Genomic DNA, 21,813 nt, shown 5'->3' on the forward strand with positions numbered 1-21,813 from the left:
ATTACAGTACAGACAAATCAAGCTGCAAAACAGCAAATGAGTAGCAGTTAGTGACAGACTATTCGAGCTGCAAAACAATGGCATTTCTGTGTTGCGCATTCAGCCTGATACGAATTAGAAGGGAGCGAGGTTCGAGCCGTGAAGCAACTTAATTGTTTGGGGCTGATGGAAACACAACTGTTATTTAAAATTTTTATTTCATCAGCTCTGATTATAATGACTACACAGTACATAAAATGCACAATTTACAGGAGAGGATTATTATAAAAATATAGCACGAGGATAGTAAACTTTAACCGTAATACAGAGATTAACAAGGCAGGGGATATTCTCCATTTCTAACCAAGGATAAATCTATAATTCCAAAATAATTGCTCCTTCATTTGAAATTATAAATTTTCCAGCTAACTCACTCTCGGTTGCCGGCATTTTGCCCCTGTGTGCCAGTTTGGACTTACCAGTTGGTAACCAGCACACCAACCAAGACATGGCTAGTGCATGAAGTGGAAGCCACTTCACAGGCTATTTGGAGTCTCCTGGCAGGCGTGCTAGTTACCAACTGATGAGCCCAAACTGGCACACTGGGGCAAATGAACGAGTTAGCTGGAAAAATTAATTTCGAATAATGGACCAATTACATTGAAACTATAAATTTACTCATTCAGGACAAATATATCAGGTTCCCTATGAGAACTGAAACCTACAAGGATAGATCTTATCGTTTGCTCCTACTAATGTGTCCTATACCAGACCCCAGAAGTGCACACTTTAATTCAGTATAATTTCAGCTAATCAATACCATAACATACACAGTAGGTAAATCATGAAAAGATGTCAGATTTTAGATTCATGGTAAAACATCTTAAACAACTTATCCTTTTGTTATGAGGATAGCCTTGGCAGGGTATCAGAGAACAGCTACTGTCAAGAAGATGCTAAAGCATGGCTTGAAACAGCAAAATTAGTATTGAACAGATATCACAGAATGCTAGCCAACAATGCACAGATTTTCAAAAACAATCTGTCAAAGTATAGTCATATAAGCTTCTGGGCTTTTGCCGTGTCAAAATACAAGGTGAAATTCTTAAGTTCCAAAGTTCTCTGAAAAACATAAAGAATTCCATTTCCTTTTTTACTTTTATTTTTTTTGAACTGGCTTTATGTCACCCAACACAGATAGGTCTTATGGCGACAATGGGACAGAAAAGGGATAGGAGTGGGAAGGAAGTGGCTGTGGCCTGAATTAAGATACAGCACCAGCATTTGCCTGGTGTGAAAATGGGAAAACACGGAAACCATCTTCAGGGCTACCAACAGTGGGGTTTGAACCCAATGTCTCCCAAATGCAAGCTCACAGCTGTGTGCCCCTAACCACACAGACATCTCACTCGGTCATCCTAGAAATTACTGTGTTTGGATTAATTTGCACGCTACTGTAACATTTGCTTCCCATAGCTAAAAAATCACCTGGTGATGTCAGTTTGTGTAGCAATGCCCTGTATGTAAAATACATACTGTATATAGGGTGTCCCAGGAGAAAAGGCAGAGTTCTGGTCATTGTAAACGAAGTACTTACAAGGGGAGATTGTCGTGGTTTCCTAAAAATGTGTTCAAATTTTGAGGATTTTCCCTTCATTAAAAAATATTTTAGCCCTCAAACTTTTGTAATGTTATTCCCAAAGGTATTTCCTATTTGTGTCCACGGTGTAGTCACCATCGCATCAATATTGGGAACTGAAGTTTTCGGAATTCGACTCCGGTCTTCATCAGCATTATTTTTTCTTTTACTCATACATCCCTTATTTTAATTTTTTAATAGTTTATTTGCTGTAGTCTCTTTTATTTTAGAGCTATTTGCAACATTTTAGATCATTATTCGTCTTTGTTGCTTGAACTTGTCATAAGTGACAGGATGAATACATAGTTAGCCTACTTAAAAATATTCTAAATACATTAGAAAATTTATATATTTATTTGGAATAAAAAAGTAATCAGGACAATAACCTGAATGATATAATTGACAATAGGAACCCCATATCTGAAGGGATATTATCAAATCTTGAAACTTTAGGCAAAATAAACAACACAGACAATTAAAGGATGAATAAGAACGAGCCTCCGCCATTTCGTACATCAACTCCCCCCACCACCCCTTCTAAAGCCGAAGCTGTGACAGTAACTGACACACCTCCTCCCCTCTCCATAGCCTTGCCTCCCCGGAAGGTGGAGCAAACATCGGAACACACACATCATTATTATACAAGACGTAAAGCAGCTGCAAACATAGCTCCTCCAGGGCCAAGGTAGAATTGGAGTTGAACAACAGTAAGGTATGGAACATTTTATACATTAAGTTACTTTATAAAGACACATGTTTTCATTACGAAAGTAAATCCCTATTTTCATTTCATTTCAGAAATTGAGACGAAACTCCCCTCTCAATTAGTGAACGGCAATCAGCTTCAAAGTTTCGCATTAAACTCAATTTAAGACACATTAAGCTCAAAATAAATAACAGCCAACCTGGAAGGAGTGAAAGAAGTGAACATTCCACAATATTTAGAACAGTGTCAAGGAGTCATACATTTTAAAAACCTTTTAACTGGAAGACAAACAGATATTTTTTTAGTGTAACAGAGTTTGAAACTTTTAACAACAACTATTCAAATGAATAGATATAGTTTTTTAAGTAGGCTAACTATGTATTCATCCTGTCTCAAGTCACTAACCCATTAACCACCACATTGTTTTAATATCATTTTAATTCAATTTACATTCAAATAGTTTTTAAGAGGAACAAGGTGCCTGAAACTAATGTACTCAAAAACTCAGTGATTCACCTAAGCTATACTACAGCTGAAGATGTTCTCAAATAAGAACGAAACATGTACTATTTATAATTAATCTGCTAAAAAGCAAATAAAAAGTATCAAAAAGATGGAAGATTTTCAATTATTGTAAGTCTCTGTAAGCTGCTTTATGTCGCACCGACACAGATAGTCTTATGGTAACAATGAATTAGGAATTACGTGTTGTATAGATGTTGTACTGTATAAATGTTGTAAATAACATCTATACAACACGTAATTAGTATTGAATAGGTTGAACCTCATAAATAGCTCATCTTTGTGATCACAGTTCAATACGGAAACAACAATGAAGCTTATATATTTGAATAACGGAATAGGAAAGCGCTAGGAATGGGAAGGAAGTGGCCCTGGCCTTAATTAAGGTACAGCTCCAGCATTTGCAGTATGTGAAAGTGGGAAACCACAGAAAACCACCTTCAGCAGTTCAAACCAACTATTTCCTGAATGCAAACTTACAGTTGCGTGCCCCTAATTTGCACGTTTAAAAAAAATACAATACTTAGAAGAATATATTTATATTGGTCCACCTGTTCAATACAATTCTAATGTACACTATCAATCAATCAATCAATCAATCAATCAATCAATCAATCAATCAATCAATGATCTGCATTTATGGCAGGTGGCAGATTCCCTATCAACTGTTTACCTCATATTTACATTTATTTATTTATACAGTGGAACATTGATTCTCCATTTTTGGAGGGACCATGGATAAAAAAATGCACAACACGGGAAAACAGAAAATCCGGGAATCAATGAACCATCAACAATTTGGCTAAACATCACAAAAATGAAACATGTATACCTATAACCTAACAAACGCCCCTAAACCAAACCAAACTACAGTCTCGAAGTCCTGCAGATTACAAGGTGACGCATTGTCACTGTGACAAATCCTCTCGGCTGTTAATCCTGGCTCTCTAGACTGGGGTCGCCATCTCGCCATTAAACATCTCCTCAATTAAAGGTAATCGTGGGATGAGTGAACCTGGAACAAGCCCTCATATCCACGTAAAAATGCCTGACCTCACCGGGAGTCGAACACAGGCCCTCCGGGTGAAAGGCAGGCAAGTTAGACCGCGGAGCCGGCTTCAAACATTAATTACCGGTACGGGACTTAAAAATCTCGAAACTTTACATTCAGTTTTACCAGAAAAACTTCGTCAGTTTCCTCTGAAAACTTCTTTCATCAGCCAAACTTTGAAAAATCTAATACCCGTAACGCCAAGTCAAACAACAATCGACCACAATTAGTTTTTAATTCTCTAATCTAATAAAATAAAGCACATTAGATACCAGATGGCGAAATCCCCTTTTTTTAAATCTTCCATAGTAATTTGGTCACCGGTAAACTGTTCGTAGTCAGTTTATGGAAATCTTGTACTGTGTAAATTAGGCCTACATCGACTTTTAAAGGTTATGTTGAACTCGAGAATATGGTTTTGAATGCAAGTATCGATCCTCAAGTTCTTGAATGCATTATATTCAATTCTGCCCGTCACTAATCACAATGAAATTGGAAAGAGAAAAAAATATCATTAACACTTCCGAAATTACGATTATTCACGACCTTGACTCAGCTGGAAAGCGCACTCGCTGCACAAGTCAGTATGATTGCGAAATGATACAAAGTTTTTTAATGTAATGTGCGCAAAAAGACGACTGCAGTTTTTATAACATTTTAACACAAAAACATGAAATTCCCAGTACTATATTAGGACCAAAACAGTAATAGGCAATCCCAAAACCTCCCATGACTATGTACAGTATGTAAGGTGCAACATCTGTTCTGGTCTCGATAACATAATCGTATAGAAATCCTAAGTTCCCAAGGAGGGAATTAGATATTTTTCCACCAACAGAGCATAGACCTAAGACAAAACGCTGGTTAAGCCCTCAACGCCGACCTCTATACGTTGTATAGACCCTATTTTCTTCCGTAGCCGCCAACCTCCATACGTGGTATAGACCCAAGCATGGTTTCGCATTTACGGCTATAGCGCGAAGAGTTTTGGAGTTATGGATTTGCAAATTGTTTTGTTTCCAAGAAGAAATGTTGGGGTTTATCAGTGTTGTAAAATAAGAATGAAGATCGTTAAAATGTAGTTGTTTTTGTAAGAGTAAATATTTGTCAAGTAAGTCTGAGCACTAGTAAACTCTGCTTTTTTAAAGTCTGTTTACTTCATTCTTTCCCACGTAATAAAATAAAGATTTTATGATTTGAGAAGTTTGTCTTTTCACGTGATGTTCTTTGCTCTATTTGTACATTGAGAGTGCAAAATATTTATCATATTGTCTTCATTTCTCGGCTTGTAATATTTTCGTAACTCTCCTCTAGCGCTCTGTGTAGGCATCAATTAGTGCTGCTTTCTGCCATATGATACGAGAACCAGTTGTTCATGGTATATATCTCGCTTGAAAGACGATGACTCGACCTTTTATCTGATATATGTATCGAGTTGGTTTGTTTCGTCATGAATGGTATTCCCCTCATTCAGATTCGTCCTGCTGCTTTCGGCCTCGCTGCAGCGTCATCAGTCCGTGTGACACGCCGCGCTCTGACGTGGTTTGACTGACAGTAATGTGCTTGAAATATTGTATAATTTAGATTAAAGTTTAGTCGGAAGTAGTAGTGACAGTATTAGTAGCAGTGATAATTAAATAAATGATGCGGCTGTGGCGGATGCAGTAGTAAATGATGAGAGTGACGATGAGGAGGAACCAGTACTTGGAAATTTTGTGTAGGAGACTATAGATAGTTATACAGGTCAAAGGGAAGTTTTCAGCAGTGAATTCGGATTTCTAAATTCTCTAATAATATCCAGACAAGTCACAGGGACAAACACTGAGCAGTTTGGCCTATCTTATCGGGTTCAGCTGGAGGAAGGTTTGTTTACATAATAAGCTCGCTCGGCAGGGAAACGAAATATTCAAGGCCGGCGCGCATCAGATAATACAGTTCCAAGGTAGCAAGAAAGACATTTTATCACGAAATTATCACACAACGGTGAGAAATACAAACCTCAGAGATGTTGTATCGTGTGTTCAAAACACGGAGAAAAGACGACGTCGGTGTACTGCTGCCAGGAGTGTGACGTGGGTCTCTGTCTCGAAGAGTGCTTCGAACTCTATCACATGAAACTAAATTACTAAGGTAATGTGAAATAATTATGTCATTATCTGCATGTACATAGTTCTATCATAAGGAATTCAAAATTTCGTGAATATCGGGCTACTCTTATACTTGTAGTAACGCTTTAAGTGAATCACTGTATTTCAGTCGCGCGTAGTTAAAATCTCATCCGGCCGCGGGGTAGGAAGCTCCTAAAATGGTTGAGACGCTGAGGGGTTAATAGAGCAAACGCCGGAAAAGCCTTACATCTGATCCGTTTTTTGACATGCTCTATTGGTGGAAAAATATCTAATTCCCTCCTTGGGAACAGGATTTCCATTCGGAATGGCTAGGCGAGCAATAATTCCATTGTGGAGTTTTGTCTCCCGTATGCAGTTATCAGACTGTGCCTCTTATATAGGGCTTTTGATAAGTTCACCTGCATACACCCCAGAGTCAGTGGGTAGGGTCTGACACATCCTACTCTGATGAGTCTAGTGTCAGACCTAAGACGAAACGCTGGTTACTAGAGCAAATGCCAGAAAAGCCTTATATCTGAACATAATCGTATACGATAATATTAAAATACTAATTTTGTGTTACTTAAGAAGGAGCAGTTTCGATTCCTGCCTGAAAGCCCAGTGACTATACAGTGCCCTGAGGCAAGTGCCGAAAACCTGTTCGATGATGCACTCGAAAAAAGTAAAAAAATAAATAAATAAAAAGAAACATGTAACCCTGGACATAATGTACTGTAGACGTATTGCAAGTACGAACATATGATGAAACTCCTTCCGTTTTCAAGAAGAACTGCCGAAATGCACTCTGCCTCCTTCCAGTTGTTGTGGACACACTCTGCTTTATGATTTCCAAAGATTTTCTAAACAATACCACCCGAATGCGATGCTAAGATGGTCCCTTATGCAAGTTCACTGCCAATCGCTTATCCAGTACGGTACAGTACTTCCCCAAATTACCGCAATGACGCGACGTTAACACCAAGATCCGTAAGTATGCCATAGCCATCCTTTCGTGGGATACAGTTTCTTGAAAAACACGTGATCGAGGATTAAGCATTGATGGGAATGACATCCCTGAACAGTTGATCCAGGAAATCGTTTCTTCGAGGAACAGATAATGCGAGATTTTTACAACATGATTTAATTAGGATGCTCGCGGGACCACATAATTTGAACGAATAATATGGGATAGTTTCCGGGAACGTATAATCGAGGTTCTACTGTAATTGTAATTTTCTTAAATATTTTCAATAAACTTGGAAATTTATCGAATATAATGATTTGTACACTCACACATGGTGTATACTAGCTGAAGATGACCCATATGGGGTTGAAACCTGTCCTAGTCTCACTATTTTAAACAATTATTAGGGTTAAAAAAGGCTTTATTTAAAACAAAATGAACTTATTTTGATGGAGAATGAATTATTATATGTTTTCAATGTCTTTCAAACAATTTTAAATAGGTAAAAATAAAATTCAATGGTTGAAATGTGGTAGTTATCATATTTCTTACAAAGTTTCCAGAATTATGGCCACCAGTGTATATTTCAAATTAACACAAACAATACCCACAAAATTTAACTTACATCTGCTAGAAAGCGAGGCAGAAATAGATGGCTTAATTTGAGGTCGTCTATCTCAAGCAGCCACCGTTTAAAAGGCAACGACTCCATATAGCCCATATATGAAAGATTCATCATATCAACAGGAGACTCTTCAAACTCATAACCGCACGGAGGTAAAAATGCCGTCACTTGTGATGAATCCTGAATTACAATTCTCACTGCAATTAAATCCAAAATAATCATTACACAACAGTCTCTGAGCAATCCTTTAAAAAAAAAAAGAACTATAACTTATATAAACACCAGAGAAAGAATAAAACACAGAACATGTTCTTCATCATCAACATAATTTTACTGAAAGACACTCTTAGCCATAAACATCGGGAAAGATAATGTTATTTGTACCTTTGTGATGAGGAACAAGAAAAGGTGCCCGACTAGTATCCACAAGAAGAAAGTGAAACTAGCCACTCTGCTTGTGATTCCGAGTAAATGTTCAGTGAGTAAATGAGCAGTGACATGGTACTGTACGATTATAGTGCAATTTTTTTCAACGTTTTTAAAATGTAAATAATCTAGCCCCTCTACAAGCGAAAGGCCTACAGTTTTGGTAAATTACGAATGGAATACGAAGTAATAAATAGCCCCCGTGTAGAGTTTCAGTCTTTCTTTGCTTTTTGTATGGTTGTAAATAAGTTAAAAATTTTAGTGTATCCAGCAACATTACTCATTTGATTCGGTATGCATTACTTGCGTTACTGGATTTTTGTGTGTTATTGCTAAAGACGTATCAGTAACATGTAATGACCGTAAATGTATGATGCACTGGCATCTCAGCACGGCGATATTATCAAGCTAGCAGTGTCCTTCATGACAATGTGCAAGAAAGGGAAGGATGAATCAGAGACTTGGCACAGACAACAAGCTGAAACAGGAACACAGAGTGCACATCTACTATCCAGTTCATCAGACTGACTACAAATCTGACACCAGATTTGCGGTTTATAAAAATAAATTATGATTAAAAATACACTCGCCTTTTGTCACAATGATGTGCAAGTGAGCTGGTCAAAACATATTGTCCTTTAAGCACGTTCCCTGAGTAACGTTTTTAATTTTCGACCATTATCTCGGCATTTAGTACAGTTACTATTGTTTCGCGGTAATCTGTTTCAAGTAACTGGACCAATCACAACAGGCTGGATATTATAAAACAGCAATTAATATTTTCCACAGCACAAGATGTAACAGCATCACCGTCCAACAACGGACCAACTATATTGCACCCAGTCTCACGTTCTCACGTTGTCATACATGACGATAGATCATTAAATTCCATTACAGCCTTCAGTGAAGTTGATCGTTGCTCATTTATGTTTAAGCGCAATAATTACCATGCTTAGTTTGACAGTGGACGTACTGGTCTCCGCCCATGTTATACTAGTCATAAGCCGTACTGGCAATTGCGCAGCATACCTTCATTATTATATAAATACCTCTCTCTTAATAGTTTCAGTGGCTAAATATCTCCCCAGGTCTTTTAATAATTGTGTCTGAAAATGTTCCCTATAATAGCCGCACCCCCTATTTTGGGACCTTAAAATTGGCATAAAAAGTGCAGCCGATATGCGAGTAAATACAGTACTACATTGCTGATGGTGATTCACCCATTGGATGGGGACATTAAGCCTTGAGCAGACCCCTTGGTGTTATTCGACAGGAGTTTTTTTCTTTGCTAGTGGCTTTATGTCGCACTGACACTGATAGGTCTTATGGCGACGATAGAATAGGAAAGGCCTAGGAGTGGGAAGGAATCGGCCGTGGCCTTAATTACGGAACAGCCCCAGCATTTGCCTGGTGTGAAAAATTCGACAGGAGTACGCTATGCACTAATACCAGGTTTCATCCCCTCACCACCTCATCATCATCATCATCATCGCACACCACACAACATGTAACATGCAGTCATCACACTGGACACAAAAATTCACCTCTGAGGCAAGGCGTGACCAACTCCTTGACCACAGACTATGTGCTAATAAATGAAAATCATTGCCCCCCCCCCCCCCCCCTTTCATTACGGCCCATCAATTGTATCCATGTGCCAGGGCATGACAACAAACAATTCCAAGACGATGCTTTACAGACTGTTATCCCTTTCTATGAATTAACTAATCACCTCCTCAATCTTCTATATGTAACTAGATCTGTGCCTTCATTTAGTTCCACACCTATTAATAAATCATTAAAAACTGAGCCTAACAATCGTCTCCATTTACTTCTGGTACCCTCGATGGCAGAGTCCATTATTTTCCTATATAACCTATCCTCCTCCATACGCCTGATGTGACCCTGATGTGTTTAAGCATACGGCTTCATCCATTGAGTTCATTTCTAACTTAGCTTTTATCTACTCCTGTCAAGTACCCTCCTGCCATCGTTCCCACCTGTTTCAATCAGTTACAATCCTGAGACCACCCAGCTTTCAATTCCATGCAGACAGAGAATTGAAAATGAGACCACCTTCCGGACTCTTGTCACTGGCCAATGGAGAGCATTTAGGATATTGCCTAGTGGTTTCATAGAAATTCAGTTGTTTGCTTTAAATTAAAAATACATATCTCTACATTATGCACTGCTTTTTTTTTCCCTTCATATTTATCACTTAACATAAAATTTTCATTATTCGGATGAAGCTTCCTCTCGGCTTCAGAAATCAGTGTCAATCCGTTCCAGTAACTGACAAGAAATGGCAATAATGTAGTTCATTCTGTAACTGTCAACAGATGGCACTAGCAGTACCACATTTACATTTTAGCAAGGTTATTCTAGCTCGTTATAATAGATGCATGAGTCTTTGAGAACCAGAATGGCCGATCCCACATTTTTTTCAAAATAGTGTTAAATGCATCTGAAACTTTTTTTTTTTTAAATTTTCTTATGCGGAATAGGCCAGTCTGATTCTCAAGGACTAATATATGTGTATATAGAATCTACACAAATGGTGGCATCAAGACAACCTATGTACGCACTGAGATGTTTAAATTTCATAGTCACCTTGATGAACACTATTAGGAAATCTACATAGTCTTCATCATCTATACAAAACCATTTGATTTGGCTAGAACACATGCCACTACTAAGAGCGCTGAAATAACAAGGAGCCGAACATGAGAGAATACGATTACATCCCAAGCTTTACTCTAATAACAACAATAATTGTATTTGCATCGCACTGACACAGATAGGTCTTATGGCGACCACAGGATAGGAAAGGGCTAGGAGTGGGAAGGAAGCGGCCGTGGCCTTAATTAAGGTACAGCCCAAGCATTTGCCTGGTGTGTAAATGGGGAAACCACAGAAAACCACCTTCAGGGCTGCCGACAGTGCGGTTCGAACATACTATCTCCTGGATGCAAGCTCACAGCTGTGCGCCCCGAACCGCATGGCCAACTCGCCCGGTCTTACAAGTTTGACTGTTTTGCAAAAATCTTCTTTAACTCGTCTGGCTACCCCGTAATTTATCTTCCTAATTTCCTTCGCCAAAAGGTGTCTTGAAATGAACCCCACGGTGATGAAATTCATGAAAAACAACTAAGAAGAAAGCGTCAGTCAACTGTGATGGCCTGGAATGCCTTAGTCAGATTGTCTCATTCAGTAACACAACCAAAAGAAGGTAGTAAAACAGCGTGTAAGAGCAAAGTGGTCTAAGTCTGCATGGCTTACAGACATTGTCCTTAACACAAAGAGAAGGAGACCCGCTAAAGAATACTAGAGGGGAAAATCTTAGGCATCAACTTGAAGGACAGAATAAGAAACACGGAAGTGAGGAAAAGGACAGGAATTTAGGACGTGGTGACTGCAGCAAGTTGTCTTAAATCGAGGTGGTCAGACATTATGGTAAATAGGGACTCCAACAGATGGCACACATACTTCCACCTGAGACCAGCGGATCAGGCGAAGGAAAACAGGAAGTTAGATAACGAGTTGGCCAGATGATCTGAAGAACATTTTTTTTCAGAAATCATTGGTCAAAAAAGGCAAAAGAGCAAAAGAACTGGGAGAGACTTATCAATAATCTCATAAGCTGGCGCAGTTTTACCCGCAGATCACATGGTCATTAACCCCACCGTTCATGAAGCATTTAAAAGAAAACTTATTTTCAACATTTTTCTTTAAAAGATGCTTTTTGTAGCTCTTGTGCGTTATGCTTTTTTATAGTATGAAGAAGCTTGGCAACTCAACAATGGTCACATTCTAGTAAATAAATACATAAAGGATAAATAAATAAATTAGGCCAAAATCTAACAAAATATACAACATATATTCAGGCTATAACCTTCATTGTAACATACCTTCATTTAAGATACATTTGGTATCTATCCAATAGACTTTCCACCCCGAGTTTTCAGCACAGGCTGCCAGTATTATTTCAAGGAAGCGAGTCATTCCTAATGGTGCATCATGCAAGGCAGGATTCCACGGAGGAATGACAAAATCATTCAGTTGTAGAGCCAATGTATGCAAGTAAGGCAATTTGAAGCTGTCGAGATCCACGTAACTACCCGTTGGAAAGGACGCAACTCTTGAACATTTAACCTAGAAGCATAAAATAAGGTCATAAACATCTTAGGTGAAATAAATAACTTAGGGAACAAATAAGATTCACACTGAATATTCAACTACAGTATACTCTCTCACAATCTGCAGTGGTCACATAAATATTATTCACAACATTTCCCAGTTTTAAACAGTAGGGTAAGGTTATTGCGGAGTAGAAAGAGGTATATGAAGAGTAATATTACGGAATATTATGGTAAATAAACCCATATCTGTCCAAATTATTTTTTCTGTGGAATACTGTAATATGTCCATTTAAAAAAAGTAGTAACTTACTCTCCTTACTCTCTCAAGGTTTGAAAATATTTGAGAAAGTGTCTGAGAATAAGAAACAGAATCTCATCAGGAAGAACAGTTTGAATTAATAAAATATAATTTTTAAAAACTTACATACATACTATTGCATATACTGTATACATCTTCATTATAGACTGTTATGACTTTCAGCATTCTGTCTGCAAGCCTCTGTGTTACTCCATTACTCCCATAGGTCTGAGGCTTGCTTAAAACATTCTGAGCGTGTTCGGTGAAAATTCTGTGAAGCAGGATACTACCCTTACTTACATATTGTTCCAGTGAGGATCTCTCCTCTAACGACGTTAGGGATCACCACTGGATTGTATAGTCCTAGTCGCCTGAGTACAAGGAAGGCCATGATTCAGAATATGTCCAACATGCCCACTCCCATTCCATAGCAACTGGCATTCCAATTCTCAGGACCACTTACTAAGCCACTCAGCAGTAGTCCATAGTTCACAAATTAGGATGTGATTACAGTAACCCACACCATGAACCACAAGAAAAAAAAAATAAGAAAAGATACAATTAATAACATAACGGTAAGCTGGGGACAAGTTATAATGATTATAAATGGACATGTTAAAATCTTGCAGCCAAGATCATCTTTAGGGCAACAACAATGAAACCTATCATTGGCAATTTTCACTTCATGGTAAACAGACCCAAGACAGAAAGACCCTGTCAGAAGTGTACTTCATTCCAGGGCCTCCAGAGTCGAGGAGAAAGATGTTGAAGATTCAACTATGGAGGACAACCAAGATCTACTCAGTATATAGCCATTCCCCAATAAAAAGAAGATATCTTACTAATAAACAAAGTACAACTTCTGTACCAGGTTTATACACCAGTTATATGCAATTTGTTACTAATAAACCATATATAAGCCCCCTGCATATACATCTCTATGGAGTGTTATACTACTGAAATACAGTAGAATGGCGGCCGGTAATGACGACGTAGTGTTTTATCCTCCGAGTAATTTATCCGTAAAATGTGACGAAAAGTGCGGAAAATGTCGAAGATTAGTGAAAAATTGAGTGTTGTGTGATTCATGTGATCGATGGTGGCATTATAAGTGCAGAAATTGCCCTCGAGATGTAAAAACTAATGAAAATGTTGACTGGATTTGTGAGCAGTGTGTTCGGAATGTTGTTGTTGGCGATGGCGTTGACGAAGCACCGAAAACAGTCGACGAGGAATATAAAAGTGCATTAGAAATTATAAACACTCTAAAAATGGGCAATGAGATTCTTAAAGTTGAAAATCAAGAATTAAAAGAAACACTGCGATCGCTAGAATTTGGGACTGACCATTCTTCGAGTGATATACCGGTACCAGTAACAAACTCGAGCACACGGTGTCATGTAGTTCGTGGATGGCCGGCTAAGAAGAAATCTACAACTCAATTTCCGGAAATGAACATCAGGAATAGGTTTCCTGCCCTAAATAATTTAATTCTGGAAGAAAGTGATCGCGCGCATGAAACCGAATCATCGCGATCCGCTGCCGTTGCCGTGCCGAGTTTAAAATTTAGGCCTAGAATTCAGATTCAAGACCCAGTTAGGCCTAAATCAGCGAAGGTAGCTGTGTTTGGTGATAGCCAAGGAAGGGGAATTGCGGGAGTGATTAACGACGAGAATATAGCAGCAACCGGAGAAATATATCCAGGAGCTTCTATCAGCTGTGTTCTGGAAAACGTAGAAGCAGCAACTAGGAACTTCGGGAGCGGCGATGCAGTGCTTATCATCGGTGGGACGAACGACGTAGCTCATGACGACGCCAAGAATGTAAGATCACAACTTAAACATACACTAGGGAAGCTGACCCAAACGTCTTTGTAGTGAACGTGCCCCACAGGCATGATTTGAGTAGAGACTCGTGTGTGAACATTGAAGTGGACAAGGTCAATACAGATATTGTTAAAATTTGTAAACATTTTCAGAATACTCAGGTTATTGAATGCAGCAGTTTTGAGAGATACTGTTATAAAAAACATGGCCTCCATCTAAACAATTCAGGTAAACGAAAGATAGCAAATATTGTTCTAGATTTTATTAATCTTAAGATATGTACTGTAAAACAGGCAACACCCTTGAGTTATAATACTGACCAAGAAAACTAGTAGAAAGAGCCAGCTGTACTTCAAGCTGGCTCAGTCAACTAGAAAAAGAAACTCAGGATAGTAGGAATTTCAAGTTACCCAATTGCAACAGTCAAGTTTTAGGGAGGAAGGGGGTCTGAGATTGCTCTTGGTAAACTGTCAAAGTGTAGTAAATAAACAATTAAAATTCAGTACCTTGATGGAATTTAATGAGACTGATGTGGTGATAGGAGTGGAATCGTGGTTGAAAGAAGGGGTAGGTAATAGAGAAGTATTTCCTGAAGGGTACACAGTCTATCATAGAGACCGAGGAGATAAAAAGGGAGGGGGGTTGTTTATTCTGGTGAAGGAAACTTACTGTTCACATGAATGGTTTACCGATGAAAGGGATGAAATATTAGGGATAAAATTAGTTTGGGATAATATGAAGGAGGTGGGAATTATAGGAACATACAGGCCTGGAAGAGAGGAAAGAGACATGGAAATATTTCAGAAAATAATAGATTATACTCATAAAAACAATAATAATGATATGGTAATAATTGGGGGAGATCTAAATTTGCCTGAAGTTGAATGGAATGGAGCTGCAAGTGAAGCCCATGAACAGAAACTGGCAAATAAGTTAATTTGGGAGGGAGGATTTACACGAGTAGTACAAGAACCGACTCGTCTCAATAACTTACTAGATGTATTCTTGGTTAAACCATGGGAAATTGTTGATAAAACTGAGGTAATTGAAGGAATAGGAGACCATAAGGCTGTAATAATGGATGTAGGACTCGTACCAAAAAGGCTTAATAAGAGGGTTACACAAGACAAGAAATTGTACAGAAAAACTAAAGTTGATGAATTTGGGACTTACCTTAAATCACAATTGAGTTGTTGGATAAGTGAAGGGAGTAACATGGATACACTTTGGGCTAAATTTAAAGGAATCATTTGGGAAGGAGAGAAGAGATTTGTACCTGTTAAGAAGGGTAAAATGACCTCAGACCCTGTTTATTATACAAGGGAAATAAGAAAATTAAAAACAAAATGTACAATAGTAAACAGGAAAATCAAAGAGGGTAGGGAGAGTAGAGAAACTAGAAAACAGCTAATGAGGGAACTGAATAGAGTGAAAAAGGAAGCAAAAGAGAATTATATGAATGGCATACTTCAAGAGGGTAATGACCACAACGGGAAATGGAAAAAGCTGTATTCATATATCAGGAATCAAAAAGGAAAAGGAATCCAAATTCCTACAATGGTGGGAGAAGGGGGTGAACACTATTTAACAGATACTGAGAAAGCAAACCTATTTAGTGAGGAATTTAGAGATTCAGTACATGATTGTCAAGAGTTGGAAACCAAAACAGAAGATAGAGAGGGAGAGAGACAGAGGGGAAACAAGAAGCTTCTCATTCACAAACAAAGATATTTTCAGAGAAATCCAACTGCTTCAGCAAGGAAAAGCAGCAGGAAGTGATCAAATTACTGGGGAGATATTAAAGACAATGGGGTGGTACATAGTGCCTTATTTAAAATTTCTCTTTGACTATGTCATAAATAATAGTGTAATACCAAAGGAATGGAAGGAATCAATAATAATACCAATTTACAAAGGAAAGGGTGATAAAAGGAAACCAGAGAACTACAGACCAATCAGCCTGACCAGTATAGTTTGTAAAATACTGGAGAGTTTAATATCAAAGTACATCAGAGGGATATGTGATGATAAAAATTGGTTCATGAGGAGCCAGTATGGATTTAGAAAGAAATTTTCTTGTGAGGCACAACTGGTGGGATTTCAGCAGGACATATCAGATCAATTGGATTCAGGAGGCCAGTTAGATTGCATAGCCATAGATCTTTCCAAAGCCTTTGATAGAGTGGAACATGGAATATTATTAAAGAAATTGGAGGGAATAGGATTGGACGTAAGGGTTACACGTTGGATAAAAACATTTCTAAATTCAAGGGTTCAGAAAGTCAAAGCAGGAAATAATGTATCTCAGGAAGAGAAAGTTCGGAAGGGAATTGCACAGGGTAGTATAATCAGTCCGTTACTTTTCTTAATATACGCAAATGATTTAGGGAACAATATAACATCAAAAATAAGATTGTATGCAGATGACATAATTGTTTATAGGGAAATAAACAACATTGAGGATTGTTCAGAATTACAAAGGGACCTTGAAAGTATCCAACAATGGGTTGAAGAAAATAATATGAAGGTTAATGGAGGCAAATCAACTGTTACAACTTTTACAAACACGAGTTTTAAAATTGAATTTGATTATTCTTTGGATGAGGTAGTTATCCCAAAAGATGGCAAGTGCAAATACTTAGGTGTGAGATTTGAAAGTAATTTGCACTGGAAGGGTCATGTTGATGACATTGTTGGGAAAGCATACAGATCGTTACATGTCATAATGAGGCCAGTTAAAGAATTAAAAGAAAAAGTTACTTGAGGTGGCGGGTAGGGGGCCCCTACAGTATGTAGGGCTAGTTGAAATAACCAATACAACCCGCGGACCAACAGGTAGCCCAATTCCTGGGGGTTTTAAAATACTGGGACACCCTCTCTCCAGGGGTCATAAATATGGAGGGCCCTTGCCCTGGGTTAAGGGTGAAGACCTCAACGGCATATACGGCGGAGAAGATGGACTTCGGTACGGCGGAGATGGCGGAAGAGGCAACCCATCCTTCTGGGGTGTACAGTTGGAACCTTCTGCCTTGTAGGACGAGGAAGGCATCCTCAAAGGCTAAGGGAGTAAACCCTGAAAGAAAATCCTCTTATGCGTTAGGCCTAGCAAGTCAGCAGGAGAGTACTGAGTACAGTTGCTTTCAATAAGAAAAAGAGCCTCGGAAAGAATATTATAGACCGGACTGACACGTCCTCTCAGACAATTGTAAAGTATGATGACCGTAAGGCTGATGATATACAATGTTCTGAAAGGAAACCCCAAATAAAAAAAAAGACCGAAATATCGAACTGGAACTATGAACATTCTATCATTAACTGGAAAGTTAGAAGAACTCCTAGACATGATGGATAGAAGAAAAATAGCAATATTGGGATTAAATGAGACCAAATGGAAAGGGATTGGAAGTAAGACACTTCGTGGCGGTTATAAATTATACTGGAGTGGACAGGAGAAGGTAGCGAAAAATGGTGTTGGATTCTTAATTAACGAAAGGACTGATGCTACAGCTGAAGTTATCTGCAAAAGTGATAGAATCATTAAAATGTTCATGAAACTGGAGAACACTAAGTACACCATCATACAAGTGTATGCCCCACAGACAGGCTGCAGTGAGGAAGACAAAGAGAAATTTCGGCAAGACCTGGAAGATGCAGTTAATGAGGAAAATGTTATTATTATTATTGGAGATCTAAATGCGCAAGTTGGGGTAGACAGACTTGGGTACGAGAACATCATTGGTCCACATGAATTTGGACAAAGGAACCCAGAAGGAGAACAACTATTAGATCTGTGCAGAAGAAATGATCTTATAATCAAAAATACATTCTTCAAAAAAAGAGACAGTCACAGAATAACAAGGTACAGTTGGGATGGCCAGTATAGAACATTGATTGACTACGTAATCACAAATAAAGATGGTGGCAGATACATCACAGATGTAAAGGTCATCCCTAGTGAAAGCATGGATAGTGACCACAGATTGTTAGTAGTAGACTTCAAACATAAGGCAAATGAAACGCAGAAACTTATTACAAAAAAGCCAAGGGTTAAAACTTGGAAGTTGCAAGAAGTCCAAATAAAGGAAGAATACAAACTAAGGATTCAACAGAGTTTGCCGAAGTGTGAAGTAACCAGCGTTAATGAAGAATGGAAGGTCTTCAAAGACACCTTTGTGGGAGAAGCCAAAAACCTATGTGGAGTTACAAGTTCTATCAAATGAAAAAAGGAGACACCATGGTGGAATGATAGAGTGAAAACAGCGGTGAAAGAAAGAAACCAAATAAAGAAGGCACTGGACAAGGAAAAACAAAAACAGGGACAAGAACGAAATGAACAAGAAATACAAAGACTTCAAGGAGTATACAGGAACAAGAAACTTGCTGTAAAGAACATTGTAAGGGAAGAAAAAGAGAAGAAATGGAATGAGTTAGCAGACAAACTGGAAGACGACAGTAGAGGAAACATGAAATTGCTATACAGAGTAGTGAAAAACAAGCGAAGGGATCAAGAGACCATAAAAGCAATAGAACGTGATGATGGAACTCTGGCACAAGAAGAGGGAGAAATTAAACAAGAACTCAAGATCTATTTCGAAAAACTGCTGAATGGAGATACAGAAAACATGACAACGGATAGAGGAGAGCCAAGTCGAGGAACCACAACTGAACCACCAATTACATGGCTTGAGGTTGAAAATGCGCTCAACAGCATGAAGAAAGGAAAGGCAGTGGGCATAGATGAACTAAGTGCAGATATGCTGAAAGCAGCGGGAGTTCCAGGAATCCAGTGGCTCTATAGACTGCTCAACAAGATATGGGAGGAAAATACTATTCCTGAGGACTGGAAGATGGGCATCATTGTACCTCTGTTCAAGAAAGGATACCGACGAAAATGTACTAATTACCGTGGTATCACACTACTGTCTCATGTCATGAAAATATTGGAAAAAATAATAGAGACCAGAATCAGAGATATTGTTGAACCAATTTTGGAAGAAGAGCAGTATGGTTTCAGACCAGGAAGGTCAACTACAGACCTTATATTTGCAATTAGGATGCTAATGGAGAAATACTGGGAGAAGAACAAGCCTTTATTTCTAATATTTTTGGACATTGAGAAAGCATACGACAGTGTACCAAGGGAAAGAATTTGGCAATGCATGAAAGAACTTCAAGTGCGAGGCAGCCTCATAGACAAAGTGAAAATGTTGTATAGTGGGAACAGAAGCTGTATTGAAGTAGGATGTGGTTTGTCGGACTGGTTTGAAACAAAGAGAGGAGTGCAGCAAGGCAGCTCATTGTCACCACTTCTATTTATTATTGTAATGGATGTAGTAATGAAATCTATTAAAAGGAAAGAACATGGAGATATCAAAGCCTTCACATTTGCAGATGATGTTGCAATCTGGAGTGACTCAGAAGAGGAATTGGGAGAGAGAATACAAAGCTGGAATGAGGAGTTTAAGAAATATGGTTTAAACATCACCAAGACCAAGACGGTGGTGATGAAAGTGTATGGGGAAGGAGCAGAACCAACAGTCATGTTAAATGAAGCTCAACTGGACAGCGTTCCAGTTTTCAAATACTTGGGTAGCATTATATCAAATGACAACCTAGCAAAACATGAGGTGAACAATCGAATCAATAAGGCAGCACAATTTTACCACCAGGTAAGACACCTGCTGTGGGATGAGCAAATACCCATGAAAACAAAAATGACATTGTACAAGTCCTATTATACACCAATTCTTACATACAGTCTCGAAACCACAACACTGACCAATAGAGATAATTCCAAACTTCAGGCAGCTGAAATGAAATTCCTACGCACTATGATCCAGAAAACCAGGAAAGACAAGATTAGGAATGAGAAAATTAGAGAAGAAGTAGGAATAGATGATTCTCTCCTCAATAAGATTCAGATATCAAGACTGAAGTGGTTTGGCCACATGAAGAGGATGCCAGTAAACAGAACTGCAAGGAAGGAATTTGACAGAAAGGTAGAAGGAAGACGACCCGTGGGAAGGCCACGAAGGAAATGGATAGATTTAGTTAAGAGCGATGTACTGCTGAGAGGTCATGATTGGGACAAGTTGGTGGAGGAAGAATGGTACAAGGACAGGATGAGATGGAGGAGGCTCATATACCACACCCGGGAAACTGGAGATGGTTTAGGATGATGATGATGATGATGATGACTTGAGTATGGTTCGTCCATTATTGGAATATGCAAACAGTGTTTGGGATCCTCACCAAGAATACCTAATAAAAGAAATAGATAGTGTGCAGAGGAAAGCAGCAAGATTTGTAACAGGGGATTTCAGGAGAAAGAGTAGTGTATCAGAAATGTTAAAGGAACTTGGGTGGGAAACTTTAAGTAAGAGAAGGGAGAAAACTAGACTTATAGGATTATATAGAGCCTATACAAGAGAAGAAGCATGGGGAGATATCCGTGAGAGGCTTCAGTTGGAAAATAATTATATCGGCAGGACTGACCACAAATATAAAATTAGAAGGAATTTTAGTAGAAGCGATTGGGGTAAATTTTCATTCATTGGGAAGGGTGTGAAGGAGTGGAACAGTTTACCAGGGGTAGTGTTTGATCCTTTTCCAAAATCTGTACAGATATTCAAAAAGAGAATAAACAGCAACAGAGAAAATAAATGAAATGTTAGAGGGCATTCGACCAGTGCAGGTTAATGTAAATAAAGAATGTGTGTGAATAAATTAATTCCATCCCCTGGTCCAAGGAGTTTGGACAGCCAAAGTAGGGGACTGCCTGTAGGGGTGAAGAACAGTGGGGACTTCAAAGGCCCTGGGACTGCTACCGTAGCTGTGAAGGCCCTTCAGGAACTCTGAAAAGTGGTGGTAAAAGGGGCTCTGGTTAAGACGCAGCAGGTCGTCATGCTACTTAGGTTCCAGAATGGGTAAAGAAAAGAAAAAGTAAATAAATGCAATGTAAATTTTAATCTTATACCAGTTGTACAGTATCATTTGAAGTAATTCCACATACTGTATATCAGTTGACTATATTTGTAAGTAGTACAGGAGATATTATAAGTAGAATTTTGTAAACAATATAAATTTATTAAGGATGAGCTGTGTGTTTAATAGAAAACAGTGTTAGCGTAAATTGTAAAATATTGTATTATAGGAAAATTTTCTTCTCTTGTTAATTTAATATTTAGTGCTTGACAATAATGTATTTTAATATACCATTTGCCACCGAGGTAGACACCTCATTTGCATATAGAGAGATTTTGATTTGATTTGAGAGGTCCGTTATAGTGAGAATCCATAACAGAAAAAAATGTACTCACTATAACAGATTGCCGTTATATCAGATTTTTTGTAAAAGTCGGCAAAAAGCCCACACAGATCAAAATCGATATGAAACAGCAATTGGTTTGTTCAAAATTTGTGTTTTCACGGATAATATCCACACCACAGCTTGCTTGTTTGTTTGTTATTTTTCGAAATCCGTTACTACGTGAAAGTGTATGTTTAATTTCATCTGAAAAAATTATAGTA

At 38.4% G+C, this 21,813-nt stretch overlaps 1 protein-coding gene across 2 annotated transcripts in view; it reads right to left on the bottom strand.

Annotated features, from left to right (window-relative positions):
- The window catches only part of LOC136865944 (uncharacterized), a 142,013-nt gene that overhangs the window by 99,840 nt on the left and 20,360 nt on the right, over window positions 1–21,813 (bottom strand). For both annotated transcript variants that reach the window (XM_067142505.2, XM_067142504.2), the window contains exons 4-5: window positions 11,929–12,172; window positions 7,595–7,791 (exon numbers count right to left, since the gene is read on the bottom strand). In XM_067142505.2, the coding sequence (XP_066998606.1) occupies window positions 7,595–7,791; window positions 11,929–12,172 (441 nt within the window). The remainder of the gene's footprint in view (window positions 1–7,594; window positions 7,792–11,928; window positions 12,173–21,813) is intronic.

The sequence above is a fragment of the Anabrus simplex genome, chromosome 3 (assembly GCF_040414725.1).
Source record: "Anabrus simplex isolate iqAnaSimp1 chromosome 3, ASM4041472v1, whole genome shotgun sequence".
Lineage (NCBI taxonomy): Eukaryota > Metazoa > Arthropoda > Insecta > Orthoptera > Tettigoniidae > Anabrus > Anabrus simplex.